General features: G+C 42.2%; 1 protein-coding gene across 2 annotated transcripts in view; it reads left to right on the top strand.

Moving 5' to 3' along the window:
* The window catches only part of SPRED2 (sprouty related EVH1 domain containing 2), a 67,754-nt gene that overhangs the window by 18,935 nt on the left and 35,137 nt on the right, over window positions 1-13,682 (top strand). The window contains exon 1 of one of the 2 annotated variants that reach the window (XM_008494985.2): window positions 9,594-9,923. The exons of the other annotated variant lie outside the window; for it this stretch is intronic. Coding sequence (XP_008493207.1) covers window positions 9,907-9,923 — 17 coding nt within the window. The 5' untranslated portion in view covers window positions 9,594-9,906. Of the gene's footprint in view, window positions 1-9,593; window positions 9,924-13,682 lie in introns of those variants that run through there. 2 annotated transcript variants of the gene reach the window in all.

The raw sequence follows: 13,682 nt of genomic DNA, 5'->3' as shown, positions 1-13,682 counted from the left end.
TTGGGAGGGACTGTAATTCATGCTGGTGGTGGTTTTATTTTCATTTGAAAAAAAAACAAGGCAAGAGAATCCAGGACAGCTTTTTTTGGTAATTTCTGTTTGAGGCAAACTCCTTAATTTCCAATAAGCACTGCCTTGATATCAAATATTACAGTAAATATACTGAAATACATGTCTGGAGGGAGCACTTTCATCCGGTGGTTGTGGGAAGGAAACGCAACAGCAAAATAACTTGATTTATTGTTATCACCTACAGAAAAAATGAACACACAGTGACAGACCTTTCAGTGACTTGCAATGACTTTAAATGAGGTGAAAACCAAATAACAATGTTGGCTAGGGAGGCAGCTAATCCGTAATGTGCAGGATGGCCTCCCTGGGCTGACAGCTCTGGGGACCTGGATGAGGAAACTCTCTGCAGCTGCTTTTGTATAGAGAATAGTGTGACCTACAGATGGAGGCTTTTTTGGTATCTTAAGCTTCAGAAAAACAAATATTCCCTCAAAATAACATAAAAAAAATAAACTTCCACTTCTTCCTGTTTTTATAGTTTGCTTATTTCCTCAGTGTCATGGTTTTGTCTCCACTACTGTAGATTATTAATCTTCAGAGGATCAGGACCTTCATAGAAGTATTTCCTGTACATGTTTATCTGTCTTTTTAACAAATTAGTATCAACTTGTTCTCTTCTGAATTTTCCTGCAAATAATTGGAAACTCTCAGTAATAAGGGTTTTTGCTAGGAAAAATATCTAGATTAATCAGTGCCAGGGGTTAAAGTACCTTTTGTATGACTTAGTCAATGGCATCCTTTAGGACATCTGCAAGCAGCCCTGAATTCCAGAGGTCACTGTCTTTGTGTTGGTTTTGGCACAGGATTGTTACAGCTAAACTTCATATATTTGATTGAAAGTGCATCTTGACGTCTTCTGTCCAAGGTTTACCTAGACTCCTATAAGAGGGATGCTGCTACATCTCGACCCTGTTTAGAGACAGCCATCCCACCTAATTTATTAGCAAGGTGAGCATTTGCTGGTACTCAGCTAGAGGAATGGACATTTTCTACCACTCAACTCATGTTGCCTTGTTAATGGAATGGAGGCAATTTGTTCAGCCACCGTGCAAGTAACTTTTGTTACTTTTAGCTAATATCAGCTCATTTTAAAAATACATACATTGATACCTGCTTTTAAATCCATGTGTCCTAAAATGAGCAGGCATGTGGGTGGTGGATGGGGATTCAACTCCCAAGTTCTCTGTGGACTCATTACAGCCTGAGCATATCTGGACAGGCTGAAGCGAGGATGTGGTTTCTCCTTTTTACCTCAAAATTGATGGTATGCATCGTCTATGCATTTCTGAGGGAGAGCACTGGATTGGGATGAGTAGCTGGCTTTCCACCTCAGCTTTCTATTTTGGGTGGAGTGGGGTCTGTTACATTGCCAGTAACTAAACACTCATGGTGGCACTGCCTTGAGTTTCCACAGTACACGAAGTACTGCATCGATATATAGAACATCTTCATATCCTTGAACTGGTGGGGCTATCCCCATGGTGGGGAAAACATGAGTTGGTTGGGCTGCTGCCTCATCACAGTGCTGTAATTAATAAAAAGCATTCCCTGGATGAAGAAGCAGCTTTTGCAGGTTCTTCAAGGCATAACCTTTTGACTTGGCCCTTGCTCCACCTTGCAGGTTAATATTGGAAATAACACTTGATCAGACTCAAAGGCTTGGGGGGGGGGTTGTTTTGTTTGGTGGTTAGGTTGTTGTGGGTTTTTTGGTGGTTTGGGGGTTTTTTTTGTGGTGTTTGTTGTTTTGTGTTTTTTTTTTCAGACAACTTGACAATTTCTCATCTCCCACCACAGTGTGAATTGTTTTGCGAAGCTCATATTCAACTTGCTTTTGGGCAACGTGTGCATTTTCTTTCCCTTCAAACGCTGAAACGCATTGCTGTTTTCTCTGAATATTAATTTCTGTCAGACAACAAGGCCTTGCAGGGCAGTCTTGGCACGTCACGCTTCCGCTGCTTGTCTGGGAGCCAAAACATCCCGCTGAAGTGCTGGGTGTGGAGCTACCATCCCTTTCCACAATGCAGGGAGACCCATCTTCAGGCCAAGGGTCTGTCTTTCTGTCTTTCCACTTGCTCCAATATACTAATGGGTGTAGTGGCATAGGCAGGTAAATCCTAAGCAAGGAAGCCAGATACTTGTCATATAACTGGATGAATCAGAATTATTGGGGCTGGAAAAGACCTCTGAGATCATCAAGTCCAACCTATGGCTTAACACCACCGCAATGGCTCGATCGTGCTGCTAAGTGCCACATCCAGCCTTTCCTTAAACACCTCCAGGGATGGACAGTGACTCCACCACTTCCCTGGGCAGTCCATTCTAATGCCTGATCACCCTCTCCGTGAGGAAGTGCTTCCTGATATCCAACCTAAACCTTCCGTGGCTCAGCTTCAGGCCGTGCCCTCTCATCCTGTCACTGTTTGCCTGAGAGAAGAGCCCGATCCCCACCTGGCTACAGCCTCCCTTGAGGTAGTTGTACCTCAAGTGAAAAGGTCCCCCCTGAGTCTCCTCCAGGCTAAATGACCTCAGCTGCCACAGCTTCTTCTTAAAAGACTTTCCCCCTAGTACCTTCACAGCCTCCTTGCTCTCTGGACCTGCTCCAGCACCTCAATATCTTTCTTGAAGTAAGGGACCAAGAGCTGTACACAGTACTCAGAACTGCCTTAAGGAAAAAGATAACCAACTTCATAGATGGTGCACTGAAGGTTAAATGTGCACTTCCTGTCAATTTTGTGTCCCTGGTTAACAGGAGTTGAAGCCAAAGTGAAATCTTAGTTTAAGGGGTTGAATAATAATAATAATAATAATAATAATAATAATAATAATTAAAAAAAAGCTGTATCGAGATAAATGCTTATCATCTGCTGAATGTGCTTAGAGTAGTTATAACAGCTGGAGATAGTGAAAAACAAATTAAAAGTTGGAAAAAAATCCCCAAATCGGTGGTTATCTTCTTCCTCCCTTCTAGATATTACCTTAATAATTTATTGAGCGTGGGCAAGGTATAGGCTTTATCTAAAGATGAGAGGTAAATATTTTCTTTTTGCAGATATTCAGCAAGAAGATAATGTTGCTTTTCTTCAGTATTCATTTTTTAAAATGTTCTTTGACTTGCGTAAACTGTTCATAGATACTTTTTAAGCTTAGCAGTTTTTTTGGTCTTCTGTGGGCCACTGATGTTCTCATATTCTGTAATGACACTCCAAAGATTTGAGACTGCAGCTACCAGCTCATGCTGAGTGCACCAAAAACCTTGATGGGAACAGGATGAGAACCTCCTTTGCTGTTTATGCTTTCAAAGGAAAGACCATGGGAGGCTTCAGTCACCTTCAGATATGCCAGAGGATGCTGACTGTCCCTAGGTGGATGTAATTAAAATCTAAATGTTTTTGGAAAAGGAATTAACATGAAAACACAAATGTGCAGCACATGGGAACTTCTCCTTACCTGCCGGAATAAGAACATGGGATGACCCTGAGGTCATCTCTACTGATGGACTTCTCTGCTGGATGCAAACAAAACTGCTCTTGCCAGTCACAAGTTCAGTGGGTGCTTCACCCCACCCCACCCTATCTTCTGCCATTTAAAGGTTCTGCCTATTAAAAGAGCCCACAGGAAACGTACGTCATTAAATACAAGTGACACTTGTGACCGGGTGAAGGAAGGTGGTAGGAGAAGAGGCACACAACTGCCTGCAGCTTGAGGAAACGCTTGTTTGTTTGTGCTTTTTCCAAAGCCTTTCTGCTTTGGGAGGGAAGCCGCCGCAGTGATGTAAACAGGAAAGTGAGCTGCAGGGAGAACTTAAATAGATGCTGGGAGATGTGCAGAGTTGGCTGCAGGAAACCAAAGGTATTGGTGAGAAATCTATTTGCTGTAGGATTTAAGTATAATAACATCAGAAAGCTGTGCAATAGTTAATGCCAAAAGGCCCAATACAGGGCAGGCATACTCTGCAGGAGGGGAAAACCTGCCTCCTATTATTTCTGTCTTCCAAAAGAGCCAAACTGCAAGCATGGGTGCACTAATTTAACAATGGAATAACTCCCACGCTACTTAAAATCAAGGCAAAGTTATAAGCATTAAACAACTTCCTTAAAGGTTATAAAGTAACAACTTATTCCCAAGAACAATGGGAAGACCTGGACAAGCTATGTTTTAAGAGCAAGATAGTGTTTTACTGACTTGGAGGACTCTAAGGCAGAATGGTCTTGAAAATTTAAGCCAGCCAGATTAAGTCTATCCTCTGCAAAACGGGGAGCTGACTGAGAGGAGGTGCTGTCAACATCAGCTCAGGTGTGTGAGAGCTTGGAGAAGGTCAGCACAGTTTCGTGAAAGTTTTCAGTGGATTTAGAAACATGGATGGATAAAAGTCACGGTATTGTGGTGCTTCCTTTCTGGGCTGATGTCTTGCTGCTGTTGCAGGTGATTTTAGCATGAAGTATTGAGTTCTGGCATGAGAGCTTTGCTAAAGATAGCTCCAACCTTCAGAAAGAGCTGCAAGAGTAATTTGAAATCTAGAAAGAAGAAATTAGAGAAGAGAAGAAACTGGACATATACAGTCTGTTCACATAATTAGCCTGGGACTACTTACATGGAAGAAGTTTCTATCCTACAGGAAGGGAAAGTGAAGATGTAGAGGTTGGAAGTTAGAAGATTCGCACTTCAAAAAATTTTTTTTTTTAGGGATGTTGTCGGTTCTTCATCTCTTGAGATCTTTTGCAGATAAGCTGGAGTAAAGTATATGTTAGATTAGAAAGTCTAGATTAAAGTTGAAATGAAACAAAAGTTTGATTTAGGAACAACCAGCCAAGTCAAACTCTTCAAGCTGTGTTATGAGTGATCAGTTTTTCTCAAGGGGTCAGCAGTATGAATCCATCCATGGCAGCAACTGCTATTGCTCATGGAGGCAAGGAGCTCTTGAGGTGGATGAGCTCTGTCCTTTGACCAATCTAGGAGATGTTAGTACCTGTGCAAGAAAAATGCAAATTCAGGTATAAACCATAGACAGGCAGGGTTTACATGCAAAAGCACCTCTTCTCTGACCTAAGTATGTATGTGTGGAAAGGGAAATAGAAGAGTCTTGGGGTTTTACTGAGGCTTTTTATGCCAAGTTTTTATCAAGAAAATCAAAATTTGAAGCCTGCTCTGTGATGATTGAGTCTGTGTTACATGAGTACAAAGTACAGGGTTAGATTTCCTGGAGTGTATTACAGCTCTTCGTCAAGGTATCAATTAGCTGTGGAGGAAGGGTTTAATTAGAAGAAAAACACATGAGGCTTTTCCGGTGCAGAGGAACTCAGCGCATGTCATTTGTGTAACCTCTTTTCTGGTCATGGATGTTTACTTGGAGTCGAGTAAGACATTCTCAGCAGCTTTTCTTTGATGTGTTTGCAGGAAAATTAAATCCACATGGCCTCCACCCAGAACCTTTCTGCATCCTGGATGGAAATACCCATTTATGCTGGAGTTCATTTTCATTGTCATCCATATTTACAAAGGTCCATTCATCTGTGACAATGACGTGTCTGTCAAAGGCCTAAGCTTTAAAACACATGGAAGAGAAATGATTGTTGCAAGCCATGAGTCACCTGAAGGTGGCTTTTTAACACCAATATATAAAGTGTTCCCTTGGTTTGCAGTTTGAAGTGACAAAGAAGTGCAACCTCCAACTTGCCATGCTCGTTTGTCATCTCTGTAATTTATAAACAGGCTCTGCCTCTGGTAGGACCTAGGACTGTACTCTGTGTAATGATCAGGTGCCAAAGGGATGCCTGCACTGGGACAGTGGTCTCCCAGCTTGGGCCCTGAGCTGCAAAGCAATTGCTACTGGGCATTAAAGGGCAAGATGCTCTGACCGTGCTGGTGGCTTTCAGCTTGCTAGAGACACCTGCAAAAATAAAGGATGGATACTCAGTTTCAGATCAGATGGTGTCTACAAGAGATGAAATACTTCTTCCTTGAGTTTCACTGGAGTACTTAGGGGAGTGCATTTGTGTTAGGGAAAGCGTTGTGCTCAGTGATGCTTAACATCTGGGTGAAGTCTACTGAGAAATGCAGAAGCAGAATCAAGCTGTGCCATGACCAGAACTGCTCCTATATGGGCTTTTATGGACCACCTGTCCCCCAGCAGGCTCCTTAGCTGCTGAAGGCATTGTTCAGTTGGACTTCTGATAACTTGCTTTTGTATTGGCAGAGATATACAGCATGAGAGAGGAGAGCCTTACTTCAGTTTCATGGAATAAAGGGAAAGCATGGTAATGTTAGGTAAGGAGGAGCATATCAGTGCTCCTGAATGTTCAGCAGTCTTAAGAACATCATGGAAAGTTTGAAGTCATTCCAAAAGTTGAGTTTTTCCTGCCTTTTTCATATTTCTGCTATACTCTCAGCTCTTCACTACAATGGAATTTGAATAAATCCTGTATTCAAGAAAACTTTGTGGGCAACAAGGACAGCAATGGATGAAATGCATATATCAAGTGCTAGACAGAAAGCTACATCATCTATATCTAAAGTCCTCTGTTTGTATTTGTTGTTGGGTTTTGTGCTTTTTCAAATTTTGACAAAAATAGAGAAAAGCCACCTTCTTTATATCCTCACAAGGCACAGTAAAGAATGTTCAGGTGCTATTGCTGTATCAAATCTTAAATGCTGTACCAGTTAGGTTGCCTGGTGTTCCCAAAGTATAAGCAAGTTTAAGAGTATCCTTTACAAATCAGGGGTTGCAGGTATTCAGAAGCCTACACTGCACCAAAATTGTGCTGAAACATCTTTCTCCCTTGTTCACATGCTTTCAGGGCTTGGTTCTGTGCACTGGGTCAGTGTTGTGCTGCAGAAGTTCAGTACCTGTTAATACAACTGGCATTAAGGAGGTGACTGAATTTTATTCTCTTAATTAGAAATGTTCCAGCAGCTACAGTGAAAATGGGCTCCTCTTGCTCTGACTGCAGTCTCAGCTCTTTGAACCATGGTTGTAGTTGGCTGGCAGGCAGTGGAAAGCAAATCCACTGGCTTGTTGGCTCTCCAGTTCAATGTTTACTTTAGATTTCTAATAGCAAAACCCTGTAGCAGCATGCATCCCATCCTGCTGGAAGCTGGGGAAAATGTTCATGTATTAGAGCAGCCATGCACCAATCCAAGCTTGGAAAATGCTTTGGAGAATGCTTTTGGGATTTATCACCAAGCTAGTTGGGATGGATGTGCTAAGGTGTTTCCAGACAGGGCAGTATTTAAGGGGGAAAATGACAATAAAAAGTGCAGCAGCTTTGCCAACTCTGGAGCTGAGGTTCGTTAGCTTAGCCTTAAGTTCAAAGAACACTTGGAAAAGTGGGATCCCAACCAGTGATTCAGTTGATGCTCACAGCTATCTGGTGACTTGATATCCACTTCCCTTTGGAGAAAACCCTTGGGAACAGGGCTTGAAGCCAGCTGAATTAGGTGGTGGTTCTTCTTACTGACTGATGCAGCAGATCCTCAGAACGGAAGGTGAAGGCATTATTTTTCATACAGATTGAGCACATAAGAGAGCTTTTCTGTGTCTCCCATTTTCAAGCACAGTGTTTCTCCCTACCTGATCCTGCCACGCACCAGCAAACAGGCGACTGTGTGGAACAACCCAAGCTGTGGCTCAGCCCAGCCACGTGAGCTGAGAGCTACCCTGCGGCAGCTGCTAAATTGTGGGAGCTTTACAGCACGATGGCTTTTCCACATAAACCCATCTTTTGATGTGTAGTACCAGGATTGTGTTTATTACTGCTGCTCCTCTGTAAGCCACGGCTCAGTCAGGACTCCCACTGTGTCCTGCACTTTTAGTTTCTAAGCGGACCACTCAGGCTGTCATTTCAAAAAATACAATTACAACACAGCTTATTCAAAGATAGTTTTGTCTTACACTGGGAGGCTAATTTCATCTTCCTCCGTCCCATGGGACAAAAACTTTAGAAACTGGACTGGCAACAAAAAGGGCCAGGCATCTTTCTTTAATTTTTCTGGCTGGTGCTGCTTTGGGCTTGTGTGGCGAATTCTTGCTGGAGATGACTGAGGACAGAGCTGATGGGGGCTGCGTTAAACATTTGATGGTAAGAGCACTCCTGCTGCAAATTGAAGAGGATATCAAGGCAGAAAAGCCTGGCTTGTATGGGCAGGACAGGTTGTAGACTGGGATGTACAATTAATTATGTGTTTTTAAATACAGTACTTTTTTTTTTTTTTTTTTTAATTACTTGGTTAGCACAATGCTCTGATGGGGAAATGAGTTACCAAGTGGTCACAAATGCAGTCCTACCAGAACACAATGCCCATTACATTTAAGGACCTTTTTATGCTTACTGAAGAAAGGTAAATGCAGCTGTCATTTCATCCCACTATAACAAACTTAAAATGCTGCCTCTTGCCTTCAGTATGGCTTTGTACTGTAGCTTAATTCCATTGTTGTGACAAAATCCCAGCCACAGGGAGATTAAGTGCCCACAACTACACCTGTACATGTGCTCGCTGGGTGCTGGAGCACAGCAGCAAACAAGTGCTTCTGTCTTGGAAACTTGGGATGTCTGAAGCATCCTCTGTGTAGCCTTGTGGTTCAAGCTTGATGTTTCCATGGTCCCAGCTTGAAGTTTTCAAGAGTGTGTGTGATTTTTAGGTTGGTTTATCTGTGCAATGGGGAAAGCGGCTTTTCCTAAAAGATGTTTTCAGGCAGCATCACCTTGGCCACTGTTCTCCATCCTGGAAAAAAGGGATTTTTGCCTCAGATAAAAGCTAAAACACTTTGGGTTTAAGGAAGGCAGAAGCAGCTGAGCCTGTAAACACTTAAGTGAGCTTTCTTCCTCCTCCTTCTGCCCAGCTATCAGAGTGTATTACTTTAGAATTTGGGCAAATTTTTTTTAAGATGCTGCTTTCAGGGCCCAGATGTCACCATTTTTATTCTTGTTATTGGTACTGAGGCAGTTCTTGACTGAGCAATGTCTCTCCTTAAAAAAAAGTGAGAGGGCATTTAAGGATGATCTTATAACTTGAGGGGTGGGAGACACATTGGGTGACCGAGGAGTTGAAAGGGTTATGGAAGTTTCTGAGCAGCAGGGGAATGCTTGGATCCAGCTGCCCAAAATGGAAGCTTTTGTGTAGGGATGTAGCTGTGTTGGTGCTTTAGTTGCATGGACTCCCTCCATAGGTATGGTACAAAAGGACCCACAGTTGATAAAATTACCAACTTGTTGGCAAGCTGGAAATATTAAAATCCCATTAAAGCTGTGATGGAGAGAGGCACGTCAGGAGGCTGAGTGCTTCCCCCCCCAAGCCTGTTTGAGTCGTTTGGACCCTTGGTCCCAGCGCTGCGTTTGCAGCTTTTGGGGAATAAAGTGCAGCTGGGGTTAGCGGAGATGACGCTTTTCAACTTTGGACCTGTTTGCAGTCCTGAGTGACGTGCCTGCTGGTCTGGTGCAACCTCTAAAGCAGCACGTTTGCTCTGTCAGCCAAACACCCCCATTATTAGTTTATGGCAGTTGTATTGTAATTAATTTTTTTTTTTTTTCCAGCTTATAACTGGGGTGGGGAAAGCAAGGATCTTTGGCCAGTGCGTGTACTGGTGCTCTCAGAGCCGGGAGGATGCTGGGAGTGAGTAATGGTCCAACCAGGGCTGTAATATGCAGAATACCTCTGGGATGACTCACCCAGTACAATGCAGCACATCCCTCAAGGAGACTGAATCACGAATGGGGGAGAAGCCACTCACTCCCTCGGAAGCAGCCGCCAGCTGGGACCTGGGGCAGCCAGCACCGATCAGGAGGCTGGAAGTGGCAATGATGGTAAAACAGAGCAATTGGTGTGTAAAATGTAGAGGAAATGGCATCCCCCAGCAGGTATGGTGAGTGTGTTCTTGCTGTGGTATAATTTCATTTTTATTTTATTTTTTTTCCCCCTCTGCTCTCCCACATCTGCCCCCACAGTGCCTCTGAATCTTTTCTAAATCAGCATATGATTTATCAGTGACTATGTATGGGTTCTATGAAACACAGACTTTCATATATGGTAATGGTTTAACATGCGCCCTTCCCCTTAAATCCCGAGAGGAAAATAGGTACTGCCTGGAAAGCTGAGTCCTTTGATGTCCCTCTCCATCTCAGTATTTCATGGGGTTGCATGGTTAACGAGGGATGGAGGGGAAAATCAACATGCATGCTGGTTTTGATGTAGTTAAGAATGTTGTCTTTTATTTTTTTTAATGCATTTACCTGGCAAAAGATAAAACCCCTTTAGATTTAGACTGCAATTATCCTGCTTACTCCCTCTTCCCCGTCTCTGATATAGATTCAGCTGGAACTGAGTCACAGAAATTGTTTTTATATTTGCAAAATATTGTCTATCCTTTGTAGTTGTATCATACGTGTCATGGAGGATGTTTACAAGGGGATAAATATAGTTGCATTGTGCACTCATCAAAATGGAGGAGAGTGGAGGAAAATGCAGATTACTTAGGTTGAGCCATTTCTGGTTTGTGTTTTTTTTTCTTTGTAAACTTTGATTTTTTTTAGAAGTACTGCATACATATGTGTGTACATACATGTTCCGGAGTATCACTGATTCTGTAGCTGAAGGTAACTACCCCTTGCTTACACTGTAATACAGCTGCATTAGGACTGGTAGCACTTAATCTGTAAAACATTATGTTATACAGGAATAATGGGATGCCTTGTCTGGCCAGCAGGATTGGTGGCATCGTGGGCATCCTGGAAGTTTGTGGCATGACAGCAAAAATTCACTGGATGGGAAGAGGGTCATGAGGAAATAGTGTCATCTTGTGAATTGAGCAGATCTCTCTGTTACACTCCTCTCTAATTTTTGGCAAGTGGTATCAAATCTCTAGTCACATTTTATAAAATAAGGATGGCAATAAAACATCTAAAGCTGGAACACAGTTGCTGTGCTTATTAGGTTTCTTTCTTATTTTCACTAGATAAGTCCGTTTATTAGCTAACATAAGATAACACTAACAGTGTTTATGGTCAGTATATGTCGGAAAAAAACTAGGATACAACTTGGTTGTGGCTTTTTTCAGAGGTGGGGGTGAAATCAGGATGCAGATCTCATGCAACTACCTGTTTGGCTGGCTAAGCTTTTATGTACTTTTTGCTTATCTTGCATGTGGTATAAAATAAATGCAGTCATGCATTAACAGCTTCCTTTCTTATTACAATAAATGATAATATTAATTAGCTTTCCTTGAAATGGATTAATATTTTGTACTCTTGCATGAAACTAGTGGGACGTGAGTGTGCAACTCATGCTCGCGCTGCATGCTGGCTTGATGACCTGCAGGACAAATTATTAAATTGCATTATGTTATTTAACTGCTGATTATTTATTTATTTATTTATTGTTCTCCTGTTCCTGACAACTTTCTAAAGCATACCACTGGGTGCAGCAGTAAGGATTTATTGCAAAACTGATCCCTTAAACTTGAGGAACTTTTTTCGATAACCCCCAGTCCTGTGATTTGCAATCAGTGACAAAGCAGCTGTCCACAAAGCTGTGATGAGGTCCTGAGGTAACTCAATTCTCCACTGAGAGACATTCACTGTGATTTTTTTTTTTTTTTTTAGAGGTTGCTCATTAAAAGTTTTGTCAGTATGTGTCCCAGTGGTGTCATGCCTGTCTTTTAGAAAAAAATGCACAACTTTTTGGGTATTCTTCTACCAAGATTTGCCATGGGTTTCAATAACTTCAACCATATGTATGCTATATAGATGTTTCAGCAGAGCTTTGAGTAGTAAATCTACCCTTGTTGCAGTTAGACTTCCATTTTAATTCCTTACTGCTTGCAAAGTAAGCTCATTTCTGGGAAAAGCCTTTAAAGTCCGTGTGCTCGAGCTGCATCAGTAGATCTTCACTTGCTTGTCAGCATGTTTGCAAGCCTGCTTTTTGTCCCTAAAAAGCCACTTGGCTGGTTCATTTAAGGCTTTGCCCATGGGTATGGCATTCTGTGGGGATTGCCTTGTGGCAGAAGGGGAGGGGACAAAAAATGGGATTTAGTCCATGGAGGGCTAAGAGACCCAACCCTGCAGCTGTGTGAATAGTTGGTGTGCTGCCCTGCCTGTGCACAACACAGATGATTTTTAACACCAGATCAGTAAGGGTCAAGGGCCCTGTCTGCAGTGGAAAATTGCTCTTGTCTGCTAGTTTTGTGCATCCAAATTAGTTGGGACATTGCATTGTAAAAATACCCTGTGAGAGTTACTCTTCTGGCAGAAGCTGATGCCTTTGTATGTGTTATTTGTAAAATTATTATTGTTTATATTTTTTGTGTGTATAAGAAATCAATCTATACAAATCTTCACATCTAGCTTATCTATATTATGTATGCGTAATTTATAAATATATAAACATTTTTTAAATGAGTTTCCTGTGTACTTCCAGGAAGGATCTTAAGGAATTATGGGATATGAAATCTCATTCAAGCAAGTAGGGTAGAGCTGTTTCTGGTAAACTCAGTAAAATCAGCCTCAAATGTTTTTAACAAACCCTTTTGGTGAAAGGATTCCTTTGTTTGGCATTGCTTCAGTGTAAAAAGGAGATGTGGAGGTGGGCAGCCAGATTGTTGCAGGTGTCTTGCTTTTTTGAGCAGTCCTCTTCCTTCTGAAAAAAAACAAAACCAAAGGCAAACAAACAAAACCCCAAACAAGCAAAACTGCTATTAATCTTTCTTATGGAGGCTTTTTGGGTGGGCTGCAGTGCTTGAAGCCAACCCAGGCCTGCTGGGCACTGGCCATGGAGGACCTGACTCCACTTTATTCTGCCTTTGGGGCTGCTCTGGACCCAGAAGAGGCATCAAGGAATGAAAAGTAAAATTAAAAGGTACTTCTTTGGGTTTGCTCCAGCCTTCTGGAGTTGTGTTCCTTGCACGAAGCCATGTGTCATGTGGGAAGAACAAAATTTTAATGGTGCTTGAGCCTCCAAGCATCCCTGCTGCATCCAAGTCCATCACAGTCCATCAGAGTGATCACCCTGCTGTGTTCGATTTTTTTTTTTTCTTTTTGCTGCACACAAGATTTTGGGCACCATTCAGCCAGCTGCAAAACCCCCACCAGTGAATAATCTTTATGGTGCCAGTCGGACTGTGAGTGTGTTACAGCTTACTGGCAGTGATTTCGGAATCCTGCATAAGTGCTTCATTTCGGGCAGGGCTCCTGTGCTGCTGCAGCTATCAGTGTTCTTGGAGTTAATATATTAGCTTTTTCCTTTTTTTTCCCATGAAATGGTCAGTGTTGTCAAACTCGGTACAGTAGCCGGGGCAAATTATGTAGCTAGAAGAGAAAACTCTGCTCCATTTTCTGAAGTAAGTTGGGAGAAAATGTTAAATGCCAACAAAGCTTCCTCATTTTGCTTAGAGCGAAAGAAATGTCCTGAGTCTGAGCTTGCAAGGTTAGTATTGGTTTAAGGTAAAGTGCCCCAGGACAAACGTACCACAGGACACAGCCAGCATCACGGGATCAAGGCTCATAGAGATTGAACTGTCTTGTATTTTACTCTGACCTTGTGGAAAAGAAAATTTCATAGGTACCCTTCTATTGTGGCAGCTACTAGATTTGAAAGACATAAAAATATAGTTTGCAAATTTGTTA

The sequence above is a fragment of the Calypte anna genome, chromosome 3 (genome assembly GCF_003957555.1).
Source record: "Calypte anna isolate BGI_N300 chromosome 3, bCalAnn1_v1.p, whole genome shotgun sequence".
Lineage (NCBI taxonomy): Eukaryota > Metazoa > Chordata > Aves > Apodiformes > Trochilidae > Calypte > Calypte anna.
This window is presented reverse-complemented; position numbering and strand designations above follow the sequence as displayed.